This window comes from Phyllostomus discolor, chromosome 3, assembly GCF_004126475.2.
Source record: "Phyllostomus discolor isolate MPI-MPIP mPhyDis1 chromosome 3, mPhyDis1.pri.v3, whole genome shotgun sequence".
In the NCBI taxonomy this organism is placed as follows: domain Eukaryota; kingdom Metazoa; phylum Chordata; class Mammalia; order Chiroptera; family Phyllostomidae; genus Phyllostomus; species Phyllostomus discolor.
This window is the reverse complement of record NC_040905.2, coordinates 127,343,507-127,370,152: the sequence shown is the minus strand read 5'-3', so window position 1 is coordinate 127,370,152 and position 26,646 is coordinate 127,343,507. Positions and strand designations below refer to the sequence as shown.

The 26,646-nt window shown below is 49.8% G+C and overlaps 1 protein-coding gene across 16 annotated transcripts in view; it reads right to left on the bottom strand.

The window, feature by feature from the left end:
* Positions 1 to 26,646, bottom strand: part of WNK2 (WNK lysine deficient protein kinase 2) — a 132,561-nt gene that overhangs the window by 98,519 nt on the left and 7,396 nt on the right. For all 16 annotated transcript variants that reach the window (XR_004902139.1, XM_036021427.1, XM_036021423.1 and 13 more), the window contains exons 3-4: positions 1,429 to 1,601; positions 999 to 1,219 (exon numbers count right to left, since the gene is read on the bottom strand). Coding sequence is in view for 15 of the 16 variants with exons in the window: in XM_036021427.1 (XP_035877320.1) it covers positions 999 to 1,219; positions 1,429 to 1,601 (394 nt within the window). In the remaining variant the exon portion in view is untranslated. The remainder of the gene's footprint in view (positions 1 to 998; positions 1,220 to 1,428; positions 1,602 to 26,646) is intronic.

The window sequence follows — 26,646 nt, the reverse complement described above, 5'->3', positions numbered from 1 at the left end:
TTAACTTCTCTGTTGATTTTGGAAGATTTTCAGACCCCCAGCTTAAAAAAAAACAGATGCAAAATAGCACATGGAGCCCTGGCCAGTGTAGCTCAGTTGGTTGGGCATCATCCTGCAAAGCAAAAGGTCACTGGCTCAATTCCCAGCCAGGGCACATGCCTGGGTTGCAGGTTCATTCCCCAATCAGGGTATGCATAAGAGACAACTGATGGACGTTTCTCTCTCACATCCATGTTTCTCTCCCTCTTTTTCACCCTCCCTTCCTCTTTCTAAAAATAAAATAAATAAAACTCTAAAAAATATATAAATATTGAAATGTTTACACAGCTGTCTCTGGGATGTCTTTTAGTGCCACACTGGAGCCTTCATGCCCTGCAGCACACTGGTGTTTTTCAGATGTCCTGAACTCCATAAATGGCTCCCCACAAACCCCTCCAAGTGCTGACTTAAAAAAGCCAGGAGGCCCCACTGCCTGGGGCCTGAACCCCATGGACAAAGAGTGCCTACTATGTGCTAGTACCCCACTGGGGACAGCACACACAATACCAGATGCACCTTGTCTCCACTCCTAACTGCAGCCACAGGTCAAAGGCCCCACCCAGGAAGGCTACAGAGTGGTTTTACAGAGAAAGAAAATGCAGAGGCAAAAATAGCCAGTAAACCAGCATCCACACGGAAGCCCCCAGGTCCTGCCCATCCAAACACTTGGTCACTCCAGGCCCCAAACACCTTGGGGGCTTCTTCTGCCAGCCTCACATCCTGGGGGACACCTCCCCACTGGCTAAGGCCAGCTCCAGCATCACCAGCCAAAGTCCCAGAATCCCTCTGTCATTCAGGCCTCCTTCCTACTCCTGAGTGCCCACAGCCCTACAAGTGCCAGCCAGCCTCACTATCTAGCCCATAGCCAGGGACCTACACAGGCCATGCAGGGCCACAGCCTGGCTGAGGGGAATGGGGGAGCTGAAGGGGCTGGTAGGGCCTCAGAGAGGTGAGCTTACCTATCACACTCTTGGCAAAGGACGCTCTCTTGAGGGTGGCTAGGCCCAGGTCCCCAATCTTTACAGAACCGGTGGGCCCAGTAATGAAGATATTATCACACTTGAGGTCCCGGTGGATGATGGGGGGCGTCCTGGTGTGCAGGAACAGCAGCCCCTTCAGTATCTGCCGGCACCAGCTACGCAGCACCTTGGGCTTCATCACCTTGAACCGCTTCAGGTACCTGGGGGTAGGGGCATGGCTCACTGGCTACTCAAGTAAGGAAGGGCTTCCCACTGCTGTGGGCCATGCACTCATCATGCAAAAAGGGACACCCTGTGAGAGAGGAGTGCTGACCAAAACCCAGGGAGGACCACCCAGCTATTACGGGCCGCATACCCTGAGCCACGCCCACCCTGAGGCCTCAGCTGTCCAGGCAGGTGAGGCACTCACGTCTTCAGCGTCCCTGAAGTCATCAGTTCAGTCACCAGCACAATGCACCGCTTCCCCTTGGCACTGGACTCCCAGAAGTCATAGAAGCGCACAATGTTGGGGTGCTGCAGGCCCTTTAGCATCTCAGCCTCCTCCTTGAACCGCTGTCGCTCTAGCTTGGTGAGCTTCCGGTCCTAGAGAGATACACACACAGCTGAGAGGGACACCTGCAGAGCCTTTCACAGAGCCTAGTGACCCTGGGTGGAGGACAGGGGAGGGGCCAACCCTGATGAGCTACACAGGTAGCTCATCAAAAAGATTTCCAGAAGCTAAAGCAATCCGGAAACCCACTGAAACACCAAAGTGCTTCTTCCCTGAAAATGTCTGAGGCCTTGCTCATGACACACCTGCTGATGGAGCAAGGTTAGAAAAAAGAATTTACACGTGACTTTAAGGACACCTTCATGAACACATGACCATGGTGGATAACAACCAGAAAACCAGGAGAGAGATCAGAGCCAAGAGCAAAGAAGGAAGACTAAAGTCCCAGTCAAGCCCACCTCAGCGCTAAGGACATGACACACATTTCTAGGGCCTGGGGCCATCTGCATCCAACACCTTTAGCACAACCTGAACACACTCCAGCACCCTAATCCTAACACTGCACCCTGACTCACATCTGCCACCACCCAGGCCTCCATCTCATCTGTCCAAGAAGCCTGCTACTTCCAACTTCATCTCACAGGCAAACCTCACCTCCTAATGCCCCAGCACAGCATTTTCCCCATCCTGAGCACATGATCCCGTGTCACCTCTGTCCTGGTCCAAGAGGCCCACAGAGCCCATGCAGTACATGCCCACCTCTCCCACTGAAAGGACCCCCACCAGGGAAAACAGAAACACAACTGAATGTGGACCAGGGAGTTCTGAGGAGCTGTAAGAAGACAGAAGAGGTGCATCTGGACATGCGAAGGGAAAAATCAGAGCTAAAAAGAAACATAGGCCAAGATCCCTGGGGTCCTTGCAGAAGACCTCAAAGGATATCAAGCCAGATCCTAACCAATCCAAAGAGGAGAGGGGTACTCTAGGATATGACGAGGTCATCTGGTTAAGGAATTCTATCCCAAGTGGCACTGTAACCATTTATGCACTCTCTGCCACTCACCAGTCCCACCCACCACAAACCCTCATCAGCTTCTCCATGCACAAGTGGGACCAGATGGCATGATCACCAACAGGGCAAAGGAATACCAGGAGAACCTTGGCACAGCTGATCTCTCCCCACCCCCGCCCACATAAAAAATAACCCCAGGACAAAGACAACTTCAAAAACATGTAGTTTAAGTCCACATAAAGATGTAAGAGGCTGAAACACATAAAAAGGATTGTTCCTTCTACTTAAAAAGGAACAATCAAAGAGCTCTTGCAAATTAAAGCTCAATATTTTAAAAATAAGATATTCTGTATCCAATGAAACATTAAGTACAAAAAGTCAATGTTTAATTTAGATGATAACATGGGAACACATTCAACTCAAGGCACCAACTGGGAGAAACTATTCCCAATATATGCATTTGACATTGGACTTGGATCCAGAATAGAGATGAACTCTCTATAACTCAATAACTCAATAATAACAAAAGAGGAATGGATATGTGTCATAATACAAGATGCAGAAATGTCCAATAAACATAAAAAGGTGCTCAGCATCCTGACTCACCAGGAAAATGCCTATTACAATCACAAGATCCCACTTCACACCAACCAGCTAGATAAAATAAAACGGGTCATTCCAACCGCTGGGTAGTGGGGAAACTGAGCCCTCCTGTCATGAGGCTGTTGAAAGTGCAGGTGGAAGTGCAGTGTTGGAAGCCTCAAAAAAGCCATGGCAGGTCCACATCCAGCTCTAGGCCCAGCTATACCCTACTGGTTACCCACCAATGATAAAGAAACAGAAGCCACAGAAGACAGGTACATGGGGTTCAGAGCAGTTCCACTTGCAATAGCCCCAAACTCCAGAAGAGGCAGAACTAACAGTGGGGTTGAAACCAGAACAGTGTTGGGCTCTGCCATGGGGGACACACAGATAACAGAGGATGCAGTCACACCCATGTGTACAACTACTTGTACACTTAAGATGTGTTTTATTGTGTGTCAATTAGTGCTTGACTTTTCAAATGTAAAAAAAATAATAAAGTGAAAACATCCAAAGACCAAATGTGAGAAATAGAAGAGCAACATCAAAACACAGCAAACCAGCTGAAAGTCCTGACAATACAAACCAGGAGTTCAGAGGAATGGAAAGGGACCAGGAAGGAAAAGGAAAGAGTAGAATAGTATTTCCTTGAGCTGAGAGCAGAACTATTTAAAATAAAAGTGTGTGCCCCAGCCAGGTAAGAGTAAATGAAAAAATGATCCACCACTAGACCAGTTCCAGCAAAATTCAGATTCCTCAGGGCTGAGAACAAACCCTGCCCACCTAGGAGGAGGGGCTGGGGGGGGAGGTCTCATCGACAATCATGATCGCACAGCCAATGAGGCAGCCTCCTCAAAGTGCTGACTCTGACCTAGAACTCTATATCCAGCCAAACAGATGTCAAACCCACAGATGTCAGCCCTAGGACTGATTCTCAGACACTGGATAACTCAAAGCTGATTCTCTGGCACCCCAAGTAAAACACTCACTGGAAGGAGTGTTTTGTCATAACACAGCAGAGGGAATACAGCAAGGGGTGCCTGCAGCTGAACTTAGCAGAAACCAGTAAAGGAAGTCAGGACGCAGGGTGTTCCCAGTGCCACTCCCAGCAGAACAGCTGGCTTTGGACAATGACATTTCAGTTCCGATTCCCTTCCAAAGGTCCGGTCACTGACTCTAGAGAAAACTCAGAGGATCACTTATAGTATAAATTGTTTTTGCTAGTATTTCAGCACCAATCAAGAGCAAAGTAAAAGATTTCATTGTAGTTTCAGAACAAAAGGTTTGTGTTATATAAATAGCATAACTAACAACAACAAAGAGGGGAGGAAAGTGCCCTGTATATGCTACAGTCTTGTTTTCTGTGACAGATACAGGTTAATAGTGACAAAAATGTGGGTATAAAACAGTCGCATCTTTAGATAGTATCTCTTAGAGTTCGGCGGTGGGTTGGTGGAGATGGCAGGAAACAGACCTCATTTTATGTTCTAGCCACCAGGCTATTTTTAACTGCAAGACACACTGCTGATCATTTAAAAGGTCAGTTGGTATGTCTTCAGAGCACTCCCCTCACAGGGCTGGCCCAAGTCCTTCTCACTGTCTGTGGATCGCTGGCTGGCCCCATGAGATCAGTAACTCAGCAGAGCCACCTCAGCGACTGGCCAATGCTTGTGAGATAAGCTAATTACCTGATGTGCTGAGGTGGCTAGAGGTCATGAACCAGGGCAGGAAGACAGCTCCTGACCCTCCAATTCTGCCAGAATCAGATTGTTCTAGAGGTACAGCAGTGAGAAGGGGGGCTCTGACTGTTCACAGGGCCTTGGTATGGGATGCGTCAGGTACCCAGACAGGGTGGGCAGGTCACTCAGACCAGCCTCCCTGCCAACAAGCCCTGCTGCTACCTGAATTAGTGGCTCCTATTCCCCCAAAGATAGTGAGAGCCTATCAGATTATAAAGGAGAAAGCAGGCACTCCTTTCCTACAGGGAAAAAGCCCAGCCCAGCCCTGGCTGGTGTGGCTCAGTGGTCTGAGTGCTGGCCTGGGAACCCAAGGGTCGCTGGTTGGATTCCCAGTTAGGGCAAATGCCTGGATTGCTGACCAGATCCCCATTGGGGGGCGCACGAGAGGCAGCCACACACTGATGTTTCTCTCCCTATTTCTCACTCCCTTCCCCTCTCTAAAAATAAATAAAATATTTAAAAGAAAAAAAAAGAAAGAAAAAACCCAGCCCATTGCAAATGTCACCCAGTCCCAGAAGGTACTACCCCTCAGGTAGCCAGAGTGGTCAGAGGACAACAGCCCTGGACTTGAAGTGCTTCTCCCTAGTGGCCCAGGAGTCACCAGCTCTGCTCTAACAGCCCCACCAGTGAAGGCTAAAGTCCTCCCCCTGCTCTCAGTGGGGTTCTGCAGCCATTTCCTTTCAGCAGGGCAAATCCCTGCTGAAGACCAGCAGGGACCCCAAGACCAGCCAGGGAAAGGTGGGATCCACACACACAGGGCAGAGGGATAATAAGCAGCCAGAAGGAGTGTCCAGAATTAGCATAGAATCTGGGGTGACACACTAGCCTGGGATCTCTCACCAGCCCCATTAGGTCATAAATCAAAACAAAGAAAGCTTCAAGAGACCTGTCACTTCTATAGGGAAATCAGCCCAGGATAAGACTCCAGGTACTAAGTCAGCTCAGAACAAGCAGCTCCAGGGACAAAGTTGGCCCAATACAAGGGATTGAAGTTGGCTCAGGACAGGGGCTCCATGGGTGGGAGTCGGCCCAAGAATGGGGGTCTAGGGACAGGTTGGCCTGAAGGAGAGGGCACAGCTCCCTCCAAGGCATGGGGAGCAGGAATGGGGAATAATCAGCCCAGAAAACAGATAAACAAGCAATTAAGGAATAGGTGGGCGATGCCAGCCAGCAATACCCCTGGGTCAGAGAAAAAATTCCTGTCGCCTGGGAGAAGGGCAGGACAGGAATCCTGGGAGGAAGTATCCTGTGGGCAGGTATGAGATCAGGGGAGAGCAGGCCAAGTGTGGTTTATGTCACTCAGATGCCAGTGTCACAGGGATAGCAGGCAGGCTAGCACCTCTAAGGAGCTGTCCTGACCCCTCTCAGGACTGAGCTCCCACCAAAGGCCACCAACCAAGAGACTTAAACAGAGTGTGATGTCTCACACTTCTGGGCTGTGACCTGCTCCAATATTTACTGCAGTTCTAAAAATAAAGTCACTTCTTTTAAACCCAAGTGCTTTCCTTAACCTCATCTGAACAATAAAATATGTGAAATCACAGGTGAGTGGTATATGCTTTTTCTAGTTCACATTTAATCTAAAGGCATCATTAAAACAAGTAGTCCTCCAGCCACTGCTGCCACATAAGACATGCCCCCCACCCCACAACCTGGTCTGAGGTAGTGCATCTGAGGAAGTTCCCGCTGGGTAGGGGCTGAGGGTAAATCTCTGTGGACAGGTGGCTCAGGGAGGGTAAAGCACTCCAACACTCACATCTGCCCTGTCACAGGAGCCAACAAGGTTGTAAGTCTGTGAGAAAGACAGTTGAATATTGCTATATGGCCCCTTGCAGCTTTTACAAATACTATCTTTAAAGAGGGGAGGGCACAGATCACTCAAAACTAGTGTCTTTAAGGGGACTTTGCTCTTCTTTAAGGCCATACTGGGACCCCTGCTCTTCCCTCCAAAGGCAAAACCACCAGCATCCAGCAGGCAGACCAGCCCTGACTGCCACACAGAGGGTCTGGAAAACTAGATGCCCTCTCCAGGGGCACACTGGGGTTTGTGCTATTTTGTCATAAGTTTATGTAGTTACAAAGGACATTGCCTCCAGCATTTTGTAAATACTGACATTATTTTAACATTCTGAAATGGTTCCCATGGAATTGGATAGTCTCTCTGGCCGTTTTACAAAGACAGATGAATGAGACTGCATCCCAGATGTGTATTTCCTCTCCCACAGATCTAATGTACCAGTTTTCCTGAAATTCTGTTATCGACCCCCTGAGCACACTTCTCTGCTATAAGACAGTGCTTATTGTAATACCACTTTATTTCCTATGGTCACACAGCTCCAAGAGTCAGCTTTTGCTGGAACAAGTTACCTTGACAAATCAGGAGTTTGCAGTTGACCAGAGAACAAATGTGACTGAACACACATCTCTCTCAACTGCTTTACAATCCTCCACAGTGAACCTTAATTATCACCAGAATGAGGCCGCCAGCATCATTCCTCTTCACCTTGGGCTCTTCAGCTGGCAGATGGGAGAAGGGAGCCAGTTATGCCGCATCAGAGAGCCCTCTAGACTCAACTGAGTGTGGCCCCAACCCTAAGTGATCCTTCAGGACCACTGGCAGCACCAACAGGGCCTCCACAGATTCAGTGAACAGTGTGGTCTGTCACCCCATCCATGGTGACCCCCATCCCCAGGCTTTCACTGGGGTCTGGGTGGGGTCGACCATGAAGTGAAATTCGAGGTGGGGGTGATGTGCCCTCTGCCTGCCTGTCAGGGAGACCCTGTCCCTGACATGAATGCTGCAGGTCAGTGTAGGGATAAGCCCTCTGTGCTAGACACCCCTGGGATGAATGCCTCTGCCCCACCCCCACCCAAGCCATGGGCTAAGGGCAGGGGTGCAGACAGGACCATTGTTGGAAGCCAACAGAAGCTGTTACTACATAGCAGAACAGACCAAGAAGGAGTCCAACAAAAGGCAGAGGACTTGGGTAGTGCAGGGAGGATACTACTTGTATGGGAGTAGGCAGATTGAGGGGCGTTGAAGGAGCATTCGCTCAGAGACATGGCCACATGTCATTAGCATCCCTAGGGGCAGGAGCAAGCTGGGCAGGCCCAAGTCTTTCCCCCTTACGCACTCCCAGGCCCTCCACCCCATGAAACCTCCTTCAAGACCTCAGGTCCCATACAGGCATGGCCAGACCTGAACCAACTCCAAAGACAGTTTGGGAAAGGGACAGACAGTCATGGCAGAGACAGGTTTCCTCTTGACCCAGGGTGCCTCAGTTGGCACAAGAGAAACTGCCAAGGTTAGGGCGACAGATACCACACAGGATGGTGGCGGGCCTGTGTGGTATCAAGGAGGGCCTGGCTTTTCTCAAGGACACATCTGCTGTAACCCCCAGTGGTCCAGAGAAGCATGTCACCAAGGTGTGAAATGCAAAGAACAGCAGGAAAGAGCATGCCCACTGGCCACTCCCTCAGCAGACTACCAAGAGGACACCTACAACCTCCCCAAGCAAGAGGATCAGCACTCACCTAGAGTGGCCCCAAAGTCCAGCATACAAAGCCTGGTCAGCAACCACCCCTGTGATGACCACACCACATGTCTGGTTTCTAGAAAGGGCCACCCCACCCAAGGCCACTGCCCCAGAGGGACACCTAAAGATTGATGTGGATGCACCATGGACATGGTCAGCAAAGAAACACTGCAACCAAGGATCATCCATGCCTATGGGGAGAGGGAGAACAGCACAGCCAATACCCCACACCCTCAGGGCCAGGCTGCTGACATGTCAACCCCGTTGGAGTGGGGCCAGTCAAAAGGCCCTCCTTTGCCAAGCATCTGCCCTGCCTCTGCAGGGGTCCAAAGACTGGGGCACCCCAAGGGAGCAAAGTCCTTGTGACAATCTGCTAAATTCTGTGGACCTGCCCCCCAAAAGCAAACTCCCCTCACCCACACACCTCCCACTCCAGTGAAAGTCCAGACCTGCAGTTCTGGATGCTCAGGAACAGAGAGGAGGGGGACCCAGATGCCTCCTGCTGCAGAAGTCCCTATCTGGCCAAGTCCTCCAAGCCCCACAGCCACACAAAAGCTGCCTAGACCTCACTCTGGGCAGCCTGAGCAATCCCACCAAAAAATCAAAGATGACCTCACAGGCCAAGCAGCAGGAGCTTTGGCAACTGATTAAAGATGCTGCCTGGACTGAACATCCATGATATCCCTCTGGGACAGGTACTGCACCAGGGTACAGGACAGGGGAGTGTCTCCCTGGCCAGGCACTGGGCCCAGGTGCATGGTAGAGGGCGAGGGCCATTGACAGATAAACCAACCCACATGATCAGGGCCACAAAGGACCAAAGAGGCCCAGGGTAGCCTGGGATGAGGGAAGCCCCTACAGCTCACATCTGCTCCAATCCTGTGAATTAACTTCTTGGCTCTTCCCCAAATTGGCTCTTCCCCAGTAAGAGCTTTGGGGCCACCATCCAGACCAGACGGCAAGCACACAGTGCACATGCAGTGATGGGCCACCAGCTTGGAGCCCCACATTTAGCACATTCTCCCCTAGAGTTGCGTAGTCCAAGACAATAGCTCTGATCCTTTGACATGTGGCTAGTCCAAACTAGGTGTCAGAAACACACTAAATTTCTAAGAAGTAGTCATTTTAACAGGAACTTTTAAAATTTCATTAGTAATATTAATTACACATTTAAAAGATAATATTCTGGATATATTGATTAAAGAAAACATATCATTAAAATTAGCCCTGGTTGGTGTGGCTCGGTGGACTGAGTGCCAGCCTGTAAACCAAAGGGTCACTGGTTCTGTTTCTAGTCAGGGCACATGCCTGGGTTGTGGGCCAGATCCCCAGTAGGGGGCACACAATAGGCAACCACATACTGATGTTTCTTTCCCTCTCTTTCTCCTTCCCTTCCCCTCTCTCTAAAAATTAATAAATATAATCTTTTAAAAATTAATTCCACCAGTTCTTTTACACTTTTAATGTGGCTATTAAACCAAGTATTACACATATGGCTCACATCACATATCTACAGGAAAGCACTGTCTCAGACTGCCAGCACTATCTATGCATTAGACTAGAAGCTGAGATGCTGGACAGAGCTTCCACAGTCAGACAGGGTCTGCTGAGGAAGGGAGGCATTGAGTAATGCCCAGACTTCTACTCTAGGCCAGGAGAAAAAAGCAACCAGTAGAAAATCAAGAGGGGAAAAAAACCCAGACAATAGTAACAAACCCCACAGAGGATCCAAATAGCATAGTTATCACACACAGACTTTAAATTACTGTGATTAGTGTGGTCAAGAAAATAGATAATAAGATAGATAATTTCACCAGAACCAAAATCTGTGAAACAAAAGTCAAATGAAAGTAGAACTAAGAAATGAAATTGTAAATTCAATATATGGGTTTAACAGTAGGTTAGACATAGCTGAAGCCAGGATCAGCAACTGGAAGACACATCAGTAGAAAAAATACAGAGTGAGACATGGAGACACAAATGGATAGGAAAGAAGATAAAAAATTTATAGAACACTTCCAGTCAAGATGGAGACATAGGTAGACACAATTTGCCTCCTCACATAACCATAAGGATCACAACTAACCTCAAAACAAAAACATCCAGAACTGCCAGAAAATCAAACTGTATGGAAATCCAACAACCAAGGATTTAAATAAGCCACATTCATCCAGACAGACAGGAGGGGTGGAGACAAGAAGCCAGGGCAGAGAGGGCACGGTGTGGCTGGAATGGACTGTGCCACAATTCACACGTGGTAGACAAAATCAGGAGGGATATCTTGGGAGCGGGTGAACCCAGTCCCAGGCCAGATGGCACAGCCCAGGCTTCTAGCTCTGGGAAAATAAAACCTCATAATTTCTAGTTGTAAAAACCAGTGGGAATTGAGGAGGTGGGAGAAACTGCTGATCTCTCAGGAGAGTCCATTTAAAGGGTCCTCATGGTCCTAGAACAAATGCAAACCCACCCACTCTGGGAACCACCATCAGGGCAGCAGGTAGAGGGGCACAAGTCACATACAGAAAGGAGGTGAAGTGACTAGAAACAGGGAGTGCTGAGCAAGCTCAGCAGCATTGTCCCCTCTCCTAACCCTCCTCCAAATACAGAGCCACAAAGTGGTGAAGCAAGTTGTGCTCACCCTGGCAAATCTGTAGGGCTCCGCCCCATACAACTTAACAGGTGCATTAAGACAGGGAGTCAAAGCAGCTCTAGCTAATACACAGAAAAAAAAAAAAACACAAGGAAGCTGACAAATTGAGGAAATACAGAAATATGGTCCAAATGAAAGAAGAGAACAAAACCCCAGAAAAAGAACTAAGCAAAACAGAGATAGCCAACTATTAGATGCAGAGTTTGAAACACTGGTGATAAGAAGGCTCAGTGAAATCACTGAATATAGCAAAAGCATAAGGGAAGAAATGAAGGCTACACTGAGTGAAATAAAGAAAAATTCACAGGGAACCAATGATGAAGGGAAGGAAGCCAGGGTTCAAATCAACAATTTGGAACATAAGGAAGAAACAAACAATCAACCAGAACAGAATGAAGAAACAAGAATTTAAACAAACAAACAAAAAACAAAACAAAACAAAAACAAACTGAGGAGAGAATAAGAAGACTCTAAAGGCTCTAGGACATCTCCAAACATGCAAACATCCAAATCATAGGGATGCCAGAAGACAAAGAGGAAGAGCAAGAAATTGAAATTGTATTTGAAAATATAATGAAAGAAAATTTCCCTAATTTGGTGAAGGAAATAGACATACAAGTCCAGGAAGGATAGAGAGTGTCAAACAAGTTGGACCCAAAGAGGACCACACCAAGACCTATCATAATTAAAATACTAAAAGTTAAAGATAAAGAGGGAATCTTTTTAAAAAGATTTTTCATTTATTTATTTTTGGACAGAGGAAAAGGACAAAGAGAGAGAGAAAAACATCAGTGTGCAGTTGCCTCTTGCATGCCCCCAACTGGGAGGACCTGGCCTGCAACCCAAGCATATGCCCTGACTGGGAATCAAAGCATCGACCCTTTAGTTCGCAAGCTGGTCCTCAATCCACTGAGCCACACCAGCCAGGGCAAGAGGAAATCTTAAAGGCTGCAAGAGAAAAGGACAGAGTAGCTACTAAGGAGTTTTCATAAGACTATCAGCTAATTTTTCAAAAGCAAATTTGCAGGCAAAAAGGGATTGGCAAGAAGTATACAAAGTGATGAAAAGAAAGGACCTACACCCCAGCTGGTATGGCTCAGTAGATTGAGTACCAGCCTGTGAACCAAAGGGTGACCAGTTTGATTCCCAGTCAGTCAAGGCATATGCCTGGGTTTCAAGCCAGGTTCCAGGCCAGGGGACCACAAGAGGCAACCACACATTGATGTTTCTTTCCCTCTCCCGCCCTTCCTTCCCCTCTCTCTAAAAATACATAAATAAAATCTTCTATTAAAAAAGGACAGAAATCTATAACCAAGATTACTCTATCTAGCAAAGCTATCATTTTAGAATGCAAGGGCAGATAAACTGTTGCCCAGAAGGTCAAGTTAAGGAGTTCGTCATCACCAAGCCCTTATTAAATGAAATATTAAAAGGACTTATCTAAGAAAAAGATAAAAAACTATGAACAGTAAAATGACAACAAACTGACAACTATCAACAGCTGAATCTAAAAACAAAAACAAAAACAAACTAAGCAAATAACTAGAACTGTAACAGAATCACAGAAATGAAGATCATCTGGAGGGTTATCAGTAGGGAGGAGAAAGGGGGAGAATTCGGGATAAGGTACAGGGAATAAGAAGCATAATTGCTAGGTACAAAATAGGGGGATGTTAAGAATAGTGTGGGAATGGAGAAGCCAAAGAACTTATATGCATGACTCACAGACATGAACTAAGGGGGGACTGCCATAGGGAAGGGGGTTACCAAGCAAAGGGGGGCAAAGGGGTGAAAAGTGGGACAACTGCAATAGCATAATCAAAAAAAATAAACTTTAAAATATTTACAGAACACAATGAAAAGATTCAACCTATATGCAAATGGAGTTTTGGAAGAAGAGGGCATAAAGAATGGAATGAATGTGATATTTAAAAATAACACCCCAAAGTTGTATAAAACTGAAACAAGAAGTTCAGACATAGATTTAAGAAGTGCTATAAACCCCAAGCAAGGTAAAACAAACAAAACCACACCAAGGCACATTACAGTAAAAAACAAACAAAAAACATCTCCTGAAAATTGAACATGCAAAGAAAATCTTAGAAGCAATATCACAGAAGATAGGATGGGAGTAGATGGAGTTCAACATTCTAAAACCTATAAGCTTATATCAGGCTTTAATAATTAAGGATACATACTGTAATCAGTAGTGAACCACTAAAAAAAACCATAAAGGGATGCATAACAGTCTTTCTAAGTACAAACTCTCAAATGCCCAAAGCTTAGAGCTCCAAGAATGGTTTGTCCAGCTACAGAACAGACACATCTGAGACCACATCTCAGTTGTTAATATTACCACTATATGGATACACAAGTATATGATGAAATAATGACCAAAAATCACAAACACACAGTGAAATGAGGAAGCCAGCCCAGGTACCCTGCTCTCTGTCACCCTACACTCTGCTCTCTCCAGCTGTCTAGCTTTACAATGAAGGTCTCCCCAGGTGTGCCCATACAGAAGCATAACCATCCCTGTTTGCCCTGATTTCCTATGACAAGATGGTATCTTTGTTCCTCCCTCAGGAATGGAACAGAATTCAGATCCAGCACAGAGCCAGTGCTCAGTGGTGCTTCCTCCCTGCAGGTGCATTCACTCCTCAAGTAATGGTAAAGCCACCTCCCCATCTCATGACTAAGATCTAGAGAAGCTGTTATGTCTGGCATCCCATAAGGACTTCTCCACCTGTACCTGTGATGTGTCACCTCCAACACATGGGAATAACCAGAGGCCTAAGAGCAACTCAGGTCTGACATCATGCGTTCAGGGTGAGGAGAGCTGGAGTGGGGAGTCCCTCCTTGTTGTTCACTGTGGCAGGTGAGGAATGAGACTCTCCATACACACATCTATCTCTCCCTCAGGCAAACATTTACTGATGGCTATGACCTACTGGACAGCCACTTGCCAAGCCCACAAAGATGACCCTGAGGCAAGACCTCTGCCCCTGGTGCTCACCCTTATGAGCCAACAAGTACATGCTGCTCATTTACAGAGAGGAACCTGAGGCTCACTGAGGCTCAATATCTGAGCTCCACAAGTGACAGGTCAGACATGACCCCCAGCCAGGCTGGCTCTTACTGCCTCCAAATGTGTGGCAATCTGATCATCCCAAAGCCTAGGGTACAACAAGAGAGGAAGCAGTGTGGGGGTCTGACTGAAATAAGCGGGCCTCTATCAGACAAAGTGGCAGAGAAGGGCCAGGCCAGCTGGGACACTACCTTGCTCATACGCAAGCATGCTGTGACCACACCTGGCAGATAAGCAACCCCAAACACAGCAAGGGGATCAGTTCTAACACCTAAAGCCAACATCCGCTTATCTCACCTTCCAGCCCCTGGCTTTGTGGAAACCCAGCAGCCCCAGAAGAAAGGGCAGGAAACCCTGCAGGGATTATAGTTCCCTATAGGCTATGAGGATGCTCCACAACCAAAGGATGAGAACAATTAGTGAATGAAGGAGTGAATGAACAAACAATGAACAAAGAGTGAGTACATAAATAAATGAAGGAGTAAGTGGCTGAAAGAATGAAGAATGAGATAAATAACCTAATGATGAATGAGGGACTGAACCCTGACCTAAACCTGCACAACAGCTAGGGACAAACCAACCATATCATGAAGGCCCTACCTAAAAAAGCCTACCACGTCACACAGCACACAACTGTGTACCATGTCATGTGCCATATGCCACACGTTACATCACATATCGCCATGTCACATCACATATATCACACATCATGGCACACATCATATCACATCACACATAGCATGACCTTAACTATGCTTGTGCCTCTCCCTTTTTTCTGTGAGATCGGGGTGATTTTTATTTTATTTTTGCCTATCCACATCTTCTAAACATTACATCCTAGAGGCACAGGAGTATGCAACACAACCAAAGAAGACCTTCAAGTGGCAGAGTGAGGCAGTCGTCTCATGTCCATGTGACAGGTGAGGATGCCCAGGCTAGCACAAAGTACTGCCTGATGGGCAGGCACCGTCTGATGAGGAGGCACCTGTTGAGTGCTGTGTGGGCTAAAGAGAACCCCCACTGCCCTGAAAGATGTCCTCCTGAAATCTGTCCCCCAGGGAGCTACTGGGGACCCAGTGGGCCCCATCAGCCCTCATCACACCCCTCATACATCCATGTGTCCCCCTAAACCCATCACCACAGAAGGGCAGGGCATGTCTGTCCTGTCCCCTCACAGAAAAGAGATACATGGTTTACTGGGCTCCCAGGTGTAGGGCCGTAGGGCCTGTACCCCACTCAGCATCCCCAAAATGAGGGGTTCCTCCTAGGCATAGGGAACACCCCTGACTCAACACCCCCAACACATATGGACCCTTGCAGGTATAGGGTCTGACCCTGATTTAGTATCACTGAGATATAGGGGTCTTCCCAAGCAGAGGTCCTGCCTCCCACTCAGCTGCCCAGGGACATGGACCTATGACCAGGCCAACAGATTCCCAGGAACATGGCTGGAGCAGGTGAAGCAGCACTGTAGATGGCAAGCATGTCTCAGAGTAGAGTACACACATCACTCTGGGACCCCTGCACAGGAGGAAAGTATCCACCCTCCAGTTCACCCTCAGCAGAGCTGCTCGGAGACAGCAGTCACACCCTCAAGCACACAGGAGTCTGAGGAGGGCACCATGCACAGTCACTGCATAACACAGGCTTTGTTCCTTCTGCCAGGAACAACTCTGTCCTGGGAGCTGCTCCTCCTGAGCCACACCCCAGAAGCCCTGTAGACCCCAGGCCTATGGGCAGCCATAGGCTTGGCAACTGCACATGTGTGAACAAGCACACACAGGACACACAGGGGAGCATGTGTTGATGGCCTGCTGACAGGAAGGGGCAAATCTGCCCTCTACTGTTTTCTAAATATTTCTCAGGAGAGCCCTGACCAGTATGGCTCAGTTGGTGCAAGTGTTGTCTTATAGACAAAAAGATCATGGGTTCGATTCCCAGTCAGAGCATGTATGCAGGTTGCGAGTTTGATCCCTGGTTGCAGTGCATACCCTACCCAGTCCAAGTGTGTACAAGAAGACAATCAATGTTTCTCTCTCTCTCCCTCCCTCTCTCTCCTTCCACCCCTTCCCTCTCTCTAAAAGCAGTGAAAAAATGTCCTCAGGTGAGGATAAAAAGTAAAATAAAAATATTTCCCGGGAGAATACAAAGTAAAGGCAGGTTAACAAAGAACTCTATTCTCAGTCACAACATGCCATCCAGCATGCCTCAGGCTCCCACAGAGAGTCATCCAAAACCTTGCGGCCAGTATGTGTCTGGAATTGCTCACTGGGCAGTCATTTATAGCAGCAAGAAACACTGACATCCCGAGATAGCCTGTTTGCTGGTGACGAAGGCTGTGCGGACCTCAGGGGAGTTAGGGGCCAGGTGAAGGTGATAGTCACCAGGTTGGGATTTAATGAAAGTCACCCTCCCCAGAGCAAAACGGCAAGAATGGGGTTGTGGTCAGGGCAGAGTGGGAGTATTTGAGGACCTTCTCTTTGTTCCCAGCGTCCCCAGTTCTCTGTAATCGGCTTACCATGAAACTAAAAGCAGAAAGCTCCTGGCCATGTCCCCGGGCCCTGCTTTCGGCAGCAGTCATGCTACACGAGGCTGTCCTCCCTAGAGTGGGTGACAGTGGCGCCGATTTCCTCAAGTGACCCCTTTGGTTTCTATTGCATAAGTGACTTCTGGGTCTGCACTGAACGCACTCACTGCACATAGAATTCCAATTCTGTAAAACCCACAAACTTCTGACCACATCCCCCTGTTGGGCTCCATCTCCTTGAAGGGTAACGAGGACGGGTGGACTGATTCCCGGACTGCACTGAGTGGTGAAGACATCCCTCTTAGGTTGCCTGTGGGTACAGCCCAGGGCCTGAGAGCAGTGTAGGTGACGCCCAAATGTGCATGTGGGGGCTCATCCAGCTCCGAGGGTTTGAAAGGAAGATAAACATAGGAGCCTCCTGATGGTAACTGGGAGTACAGCATGGTTTATTAGTCATTATCTCTACTTCCCGGTCTGTTTGGAATGGCCATGCTGACAAATCAGAACTAACAACACCGGGATGTTCTGGTCCTCATTAAGCTTCCAATGCTGCTGGCCTTGCCCCTGATTTGGATGCACCAGGCATGACCCTATCAGGATGCCCAGGCCAGGCACAGGCACTGTGGGCAGCCCTATGGACTTCTACATGCTGCCATCACTCTTCCCTCAGAAGATGAAGAGACAAAGGGGCCGGGGGTGGCTCTAGGTGGCCCCTAGGAACTGAACACTGAGTTGCTCTCACAGCATTTCCCAAGAAAACTCAACAGAAGGGTGTAATGAGGCAGAGCTACACCAGGCTGAGCTTCTGCCCTGATGGCAGCAGATGCATCATGGACCACCCTCAGCACCCAGTCCTCAAGGGCAGGCAGGGCACACATCAGCCCCAACACTGGCTTGTAGAACAATCCACCCCCTGCCAAGCAGCTGCCACCCTCCCTGGTCTTCCAATTTAAGGACACCTAGAAATTCACCCCTTCCCAGCCACAACACCAAAGCATACCAAATCAAACCAGGGTCTCCCAGACATCCCGGGACCCCTGACAGGGGGTGAAGCCAGATCACGGTAGGTGCCAAACACTGGGATAACGTGCTCACAGACACCAGGACAAGAATGAAGGGGAAAGTAGCCCTGACAGCCAAAGAAATGGGGGGCCCACGTGGTAGGGGAAGAAGCCCAGACACCATGCCATTCAGGTGGCGCTGAGAAAGCAAGATGCTGAGCAGAAAACACCAAGATGAGACTGCTGAGACCACCCTGACAGTGGCAGTGTCCTTATTTACATAACAGACCTGACCATGGCTGCCTAACATATTCTGTGAAGCTCCACATGGGGTCTGGGCTGACCTTGGTGCCAAAAGGCATCAGGCCTGGGAGACGCAGGTGAACTATCACTCTGACCACAGCTGGGGCTCAGCAATGTTAGTCAGGCCACCCTGTGTCCCGGCTCAACTGCCCTGGAATCCTCCTGTCATCCACAGTCACTGACCAAGAGCCCCAATACAGTGTGTGACCCCCATTATCTACTGCCCCACATGCTGCACAAAGTAGTCAGTGTCTCTGTTCCATCCAAAGGACCCCACGAGGAAGGGCTTTGTCTACTGGACCCATCAGGGAAGAACCGAATCTAATGACCTCACGGAGAAGGGTCACATCTACTGGACCCCATGGGAAGGTCCATCTCTTCAAGGCCCCATGGGAAAGGATCCATGTCTACAGATCCCCCGGGGAGGCCCTCAGGCAAGGCATCCCCGGAGCAAAGGCCCCCTTGCATGTTGCCCTCAGCTCCTTCTGTGTAGTACTCACTCAAAGAATAAAAGTCAACACCAAAGATGAAATAAAATAAAGTCTATGCCAAAAATACCACCCCATGGGATGAGGGAGCAGGTGTCAGCTTCCACAGCAGCAATGGTTGCTATGGATATGGGGCTCCAGTCAGCAGAGGGGGTAGGGATGGAGATGGGAGACAAGTGAAGGACAGGGGACAGAAATGAGGGAGAAAAGACAGAGATGTATAGACCAGAGATGGTAGGACAGTGGCAGAGATAGGGAGAAGCAACAGAGACAGAGTGATGGCGGACAGAGATTGAGGCAGAGACTGGGGAGGGGGACAGGGATGGAGGGCAGATTTGAGGGGAAGGGAACAAGAGTTGGGGAGGATGGTTGAGATGTGGGCTGAAATGTGGGCAAATATGCATATAGGCACAGAGGAGGAGGGACACAGATGGGGGAGGGGACAAAGCAGTGATGGGGAAGGAGGACAGAGATGGGGGTGAGACAGAGAGTGCTGGCCAGAGGCAAGAGAGACTGACTGTTAGTGGGAAAGAGAGAAGGTGCCACCGAAGCACGAGGCCAGCCCTGGCCCTCATACCCTGGCTCACTGGTAAAGAGCTGACCTGCAAATGAAGACTTTGGGGGGAAGGAGGTGCTGAACAATAACATTTTTACCAAAAGGAAACAGAATCTTCCACAAACGTGAACAAATTTCTGATTTGAGCACCATGGGTTGAATGTATTGCAACATTCCCTGACTCCTCCCACCCAAAATTGTCACTACCTGCAAGCTGGGTTTATGCTCAGCCTGTGGAGAGCAGCAGGGCAGCACTCCAGCCCTGCCCACCCCTGGGACACCACCAAGAAGGACAACAGTGCCTGAGGGAAGAGTCATGAGCATGCAGGCCTTATCTTCTCACTCCATGCCATGGAGACCCCAGTCCTGGCAGGTGAGGTCCACTCATATCACAGCCCCAGCACACATGATGATGGGTAGAGAGGGCACTGTACCCCCTCCACCCCTGCCCCCCCCACCCCCCACCGAGGACCAAGCCCCAGGCCCCAGGCAGGAGCTTTGACGACAGAACCCTGAGTCCTCCTGCACCCCAGTCCCAGCCCAGCCACTCCTGCCCAGAGGTTCTGCCCTGGGTACTCAGGCTTCTTTAGAGCTCTCCTGAGGCTTCCCTCCCCTCTCAGAAGCCACCCCTCCTCAGGGGCCATGGGATGTTCATCACATGCAGCCTTCAGAGGCCTCCTTACCTTCTGCCATTTCTCATACAGGCAAGAGACAGAAGCCAGGAGGCTGCCTGCATGGATGAGTGTCTGGAGAGGGACCATGACCATCCTCTGGGTTGCCTCTCCTGGCACCTCCCACACAGCCATCAGGTCCCTGAATGCTGTTTTCATATCATCCTCTAAGGGTCTTCAACAGCCCCTGTACCTACTGACCAGCCAAGGAGGTTAATACACTCCCAGTGTGGCCTCAGGTGAGCCCCTCCTCTCCAGCACTTACTCCAGATACACCCCAGCCAGGTATCCCTGAAACCTGCCTGACCTGGAGGGGTGCCAACCCAGGATGCCACCAATGGTTCCTGCCCTGTTCAAAGCAAGCCTTGCCCATGAGTCCCCAACACTCCCCCCACAGGCAGCCAATCTCAGCCCTGGGCTGTGCTCTGGGAGACAGGGTAGCTTCCTGTCACTCCTGCAACAAGCCCCCACCGCAGCCCAAACAGCAAAAAAGTGGTGTCTCATGAGCACAGCTGCCTCCTCCTAGGGCTTTGTGGGGAACTAGCCCCATGTCCAGCTTCTAGAGACACCAAGCTCCTTGGCATCTTCTGTCACTACATCACCCCAAAGCCCTCCTGCCGCCTCTTATAAAGACCCCAGACGATAACACAAAACCCACAGTGTAATCAGGATCATCTTCCACGTCAAGGTCCTCAAGTCAACTGCATCTGCAAAGGCCCTCTAACATGTAGGCTGGCTCATTCCCAGGCTGGGGCATACAGCTGCAGGCACCCCCATCACCCAGCCCTCCACACTGTGACCACCCACCTGACCCTGGGCCTGGACATGACAGCTGCCCCTGCTGGCTCCCTGCCAACTTTCCCTGTGGCCAAACATCACCAGGATTTACTCCATATGTCAAGGCAGCACCACCATCTCTTCCTTCTGTAAGTCAAGGAAGGCCCTGGCAGGCCAAATATCATCTGCACACCCACCTACTACAGCCCTCTGCTGCTGCCCACCCAGACCCCTTGTCCACTGGGCCATGAGTGCATCCCCTCCTGACCGCCACACGTTCCCGTAGGCCGCCACATTCTGACCACCAGCTGGTGTCCTGGCCTCAGCTTCACACACCAGCTGCCAAGTTCACAAAGCACACTCTGGGCTCCAGACAGCACCTCCACGAAGCCAGCCCACCAGCATGCGCATCACCACTGGGACTCTGAGCTCCAAGGGAACCAGCAAAGGCAGCTCCGGATAGCTCAGGCTGACACCACCAAGTGTAGCCTTCGTGGACCTCAGGTCCCCGCTGCCCAGGGCTGCAGCAGGACACAATGAGAGAACACCAGCACGTGCCAGCAAGGGCCTCAATGAGCTTTCAGGAAATTATGTGGCTGTCATCACAGCCATTAGTAATCATACTCAGAGTCAAAGGGCTTTCGACACCAGCCTGATTCAACCTCCTCCAACCTGTACTTACTTTGCCCCGCCCAGAGTATTTTCCCTTCCCCAAAGAGAAAACACAACAGAAGGCTTTTGTTGAAAGGCCATCAGCCATAGAACATCCGCCCCAGTTCCTGCCCTGTCCAAGAAGAAAGCCTTTGCTGAATGGCAGGGCTCTAGCCCCACAGCCAGGACCCTGGGCCTCAAAGGGCTCATCATCCCCATGGGGCAGGCAGGCCTATTCTTTAGCAAGCAATCCCAAGACACAACCTGTGCCCACACAGTCCAGCAAGGTCTCATGGGACACATAAAGATTTTAAGTGCAGCAGCCAGGGGCCACGGAAGCTGGGGACAGGCACCACTGCTGCCAAACACAAGCCACAGGAACAAGACCATGTAATGTTTCTGAATGTGACCCTCCTGTGACCTCTGGCCCAGCCCAGTAACAGGCAGAAAGTTGGCAAGCTGATTCAGTTCCACCCTGCCAGATTTCAAAGGGCCCTGCTCTGCTGGCAGACATAAAGGGCCCGACTCAAAAATGCACACATAAACTGCTCCAGGAAGCAGGGCCAGAACGCTCCAGAGTCACCATCTCACTCCCTCCAGGAACAGAGCTAACTTCTGTATTTTATCATCCATGCCATCATACATTGATAGAGGCTGACACACTACTTCAGGCCAATCAGATGTGAGCCCAACGCCAGTCAAACACCATGCTGCCTGGGACCATAGAGGGGCAGGTGGGCAGACGGGGCAGTGAGGGGTAATAGTGTGCCTCCTTGTCACCTGGCGCTGAGCCCCATGCAGGCTGCCACCACACCAAATCACTACAAGAGGGGAGCAGGAGCAGATAAATGTTTCTGGGAAGCCAAGAGCAGGGGTCTCACACTGCAGAGGATCAGGGAAAGAGCAGTCCCAAACCCCCACGTCACCTCAGCCATCCCTCTCCCTTAACCAGGGACATCAGACTGTAAACTGCCCAGAATCCAATGGTAGGTGGGTGAACGACAGTCTCTGGAGGCCCACATGATGGACAAGGGACCAACTGTTAATTGCGGCAGTCCCAAAGAACACCCTGATGTTATTGTTCCTGACGAAGGGCAGCAGGAAACGCTGAGCCCTCACTGAGACCCAAGTGCAAGAAACTCCAGATGGTCCATAGGACACAAAGGGGCAGAGGTGCCTGAGGCCAGAGGTTGGGGGAAGCTCCACCTCCATGGCATGGGCTCACAGCAACTGACCCACCAGCTAGGCTCCAGCAGTTTCCCCTCCAAAACAATAAGGCAACGTGCCTCTATCCTTCAGTGTCCTATTTTTATAAAATACCACCTATCCATTTCTTTTTTAAAAACACTTTTACTATTTCTTTTCATCTGTTTTTGCTTCATTTTATTTCCAGCTGACTGCTTTTAATGTGGTTTACCACTTTCTCTCAACTCATTTTATCCCGTTCAGCTCAAGTACGCCCAGCTGCATTTATTCACTTTCTGGCCTCCTTTTTAACTTTTCACAAACAGCAAACGAGATCATGTGTGCAGACCTCACCTCATGCAGCACCCAAAATGCATACTAGCCCTGCCGGTACCAAGGGATGACATCCAACAGACATTAATCCCATGTTTGCAAAGCCTGCCAGCTGACAAAATGGGAGGAACAGACAAGCCCCTTAAGGCCCCCACACCCAGGAGATGCTGTCAGTGGGGTCAGTGCACCCACTGGCACCTAGCCACAGAGAATCTCACCCATAGTCAGCCAGAAAACTGTAGGAGCAGTGCCTGGGACACCCAAAGGCTCATGCCGCCTCCGCCCCCTCCCAGGGGGGCTCTGTCCGATTCTGTGTATTTCCACATCATTCATGTCAGTACGCATGCACAGAGAAACCATGAGGTTCTCCATCACTCTGTGATCAGCCCAGAGCCATCAGCTGCTCAGTCTACCCAACAAAGATACCATAAGCCAGCTACCCTCCCCACATAGCACAGCCCCTGCCCTTCCCCAGGGTACAAACCCTTCCCAGGAAGAACAATCTTTCCACCAAGCAGGGCTCCAGGTTTGGGTCTGCTCAGGTGCCCATGTGAGACCCACAGTCTGGCCCCCAAGACCTTGTCCAGAGTCCTCACCTGAACCCCTCATATGCCAACTCAGGCAGCTGTCATATGGAAAACCAACTCTGTTCAAAAATGTCTGGAAGCATGACAAAGAACAGCCAGCCACAGACAAGGGCAGCTTTTGTTCCCCATAGCTTCCAACGGTCCATGTGAGAAGCCAAACGCCTACATCATGTCAGGAGTCAAACCATTTCAAAGCAAATGCTAGCATAGCTCACAAGTAGGTCACAGGTATAGTGCGCAGTCAGGGAGGGCCAGGCTGGGCCAGGCTGGATGTTGCATGTGCCCAAGAACATGTAGCCATCTAGACCATTCCACAGGGTCCCCTAGACCTGGACTGCTCTGCCTGTGGCTATGGCTGCCTCACCCCAGGCCCCCAGGTGCCTGCTCCCTGACCAGGAGCACAGAATGGTCCTTGACACCCTGGGGAGAATAAGGGAAAGGGGCCCTTTTCTGAGGGTCTTTCAACAGCAGCAGGGGAACTCTGTGCTGGTAACTGATGACCCTGTAGTCCTTCCTCTCAGTTCAGTCACTAGCATTGTGTAAAAAGGCTTTAGGATGACAGTTTTTCCAAAAATTAAAGCACACGGGAACCCCAACATACTCAGGAAGACATCCCATCATTGCACCTCACCCCTGCTCCCCATCCTCTCTCTTCTACCCTTTAAGTTTGCAATGATTCTTCCAAAAAAGATGAATTCGTTCTCCTGCTGGAACCTCTTAATTAAATAAATTCCTGGAACCTGCCTGCGCAGGTGACAATGGTTTACTGCTGGCCAATTCGGCAAGAAGCCTTCCTAGCCTGAAGAAACAGCAGGTCAACCATCCTTCTGGGAGGCCCTGAAGCCCTGGAAGCAGCCAGACTGAGAAAACACACTCCTTGACTCTGGTCCACGTGTGAAGTCCCAGACCAGAGGCAAGAGGGACATGCTGGAGCCTGGGTGAGCTGCAGAGGCAGGGCTACTGCTAAGCCCACTCTGAATTCATACCCCAGGGGACAGAAGAGGCTGGTGGGCCCCTCATCCCAAAGTGGGCACACCACAAAGCTGGGGCAGGTGGGGCCACAGTATACTTTGTAAAAATACCCAAGAACATAAAAGACAGATAAGAAGAGCTGGTGCCAAAGTGAAAGCTATTGTGTCTCAGGAAGGAAATTTGGGGCCACTTTCTCTTTTTCAGGTTTCATCATGTTTCATATCCATCATGCTTCTAGAAACTTATGTAGCTGGAAACATCCCCCATGAAGTGGCCTCCCCATCCATCACCTACCACCTCTTCCATCTCATTGACCTGGCTCACTGGAGGGTATCCAGTCTTGGCATGTGGGGACTAGCCCTCTCCTCCCCACCCACCCCCACTTCTAGGATGGATAGTGGTACCCAGTGGACAACAACCTCTTAAAGGCAGCAAGGCCTGAGGGAGGACCCTTGGAAGTCAGGGACCTCCTTCTCCTACAGATATCCATGCAGCCAGGCACCTGGGGTTCAGGAATACAGCAACAGTGTTTCAACTTGAAGTAGGCAGGACTATCCTGTGCAAGTGCTATGGCTCAGGAAAGCAGGAGGCTGAGCAGCCGTGAGTCCCAGGAGGACCACATCTGCAGTCCAGCCTCCTAGCAGCATGCCTAAGTGGCCCAGATCAGGTCCCGGCTCTGCCACTGACTGCCTAATGGGCCAGGGAGGGGGATGTGGGACCAATAGGATCAAATCTGTGTTTCCAAAAAGCCCAGATGATTACAACAGGATCATCCACAGAGGATGAGGCCCATGTCAAAGGTTGTGGGGACTACACCCTTCTCATCAGCTGAGATGGACTTGCCTTGGCCAAGAGACACCAGTCAGCAGTGCCTACAGGGGGCTGGCCTGACTGACATCTGCAATCCTAACTGGTATCACCCACAGCACCTTGCAGAATGTGGCCTGAGTGTACTCAGGCGGGAGCACAAGACAGTCCAGAACGTGGTCTCTGTAAGAGGAAAAAAAAAAAAAGGCAAGGCCACAAAAGTTTCAAAAATAATGATAAAAAAATGGTAGGGACTGTCCTATATTAAAATTGACATGACAACCAGATGCAATGCACCACTCTTGACTGGGTCCGGGATCCAGATGGGAAACTGCTGAGCACCGCTGGGAGCACAGTCCACATCGAATTTGTGGCTGACAGCATCCAGTTGGCTTTACTTGTGACACAGCTGTGATTTTATGAGAAATGTCCTCATTCCTCTAGGAGGTGCTGCTGGAGTGTTCAGGGTGAAGTGTAAATGAGCCAGAATAAAGCATATGCAGAGAAAGATATAAAGCAAATGTGGCAAAATGTTAAAAACTGGTAACGCCAACTTTCCTAAGTTTTTCAAAACAAAAGAATTCATTGAGAAATTAAATTGCTGACAGAGGCAAAAGCTCCAATGAGGAAAGAGGAGAGGGTGGGGAGACCGGGTCACGGGATGGATGGGGATCCCCTCCACAGCCTAGTAATGGGAAGAACAGGACGGGGGCAGCAGTGGTCTCTGGAGGCACCAAAAGCTAGGCAGAGAAGAGCCTCATGGAACAATGGCACCAGGAAGATCCTGGACGGATGAAGAAACCAAGACAGCTACCACCCCTCCCTACCTACAAAACACACTATGCCCAGCTCCAGGGAACAGACCATAACCTACCTGTGCCGTCAAGTCTTTCCCAGAGCCCCTTGAAATCCAATTCTAACCAGGGAGACCGAAGAGGATTAACAGTAAATATTTTCCTTTACAAATGAAAATGTGGACACCTAAACCTAACCTCTACCTAACCACCCACTTACTTCCCACTTTCAAATGTGGTTGTAATTCCTGGAGCTTTGACAGCCTGTCTGCTGCTGTGAGGCAGTAAGACTGGGGACAAATCAAACATGGCTGAGGAGTAGAGAGGTCTCTGTCCCTGCCAACACTGCAGCTCTCAACTGGACATCTCAAAGTTTCAGATTCTGGGGATGATCAAAGTTCTGCATCGCTTACTTCCATTTGGCTTATAGCTGAGAGTTTCCCAGCCCTTTGGCTCCTGAGCAAGCAGGAGCCAGAAAAGCCAGGGCTTTGGGGAAGAGTAGACATTGGAGGGAGGATGGATCCTTCCAGGGCAGCTTCCTGCCTAAGCAAAGCATGGAGCCTCGAGGGCAGAGCCAGCTTTCCATGTTGAGCTCTCCAGCATAGCCAACTCCAACACTCTTTGCAAAAGAGCCAAGACATGCCCTGGGAACATCTGCACCTCTACAAACAGCCGGCCCAACACATCACTCCCCAGAGCCCATCCTGGTCCCATGAGACACTGGGAAAATGAAAGAAAAAAATGGAGGGGGTGCCTCTGACGCCCATCCCTTTAACAGCTTCACAACACAGCAGGAGCTTTATAGGCTCTGGGAAGTCCCAGACATCTTCTTTAACAAGGTGTCTGTTAAGGTCTTTGGCCCATTTCTGAATCTAACT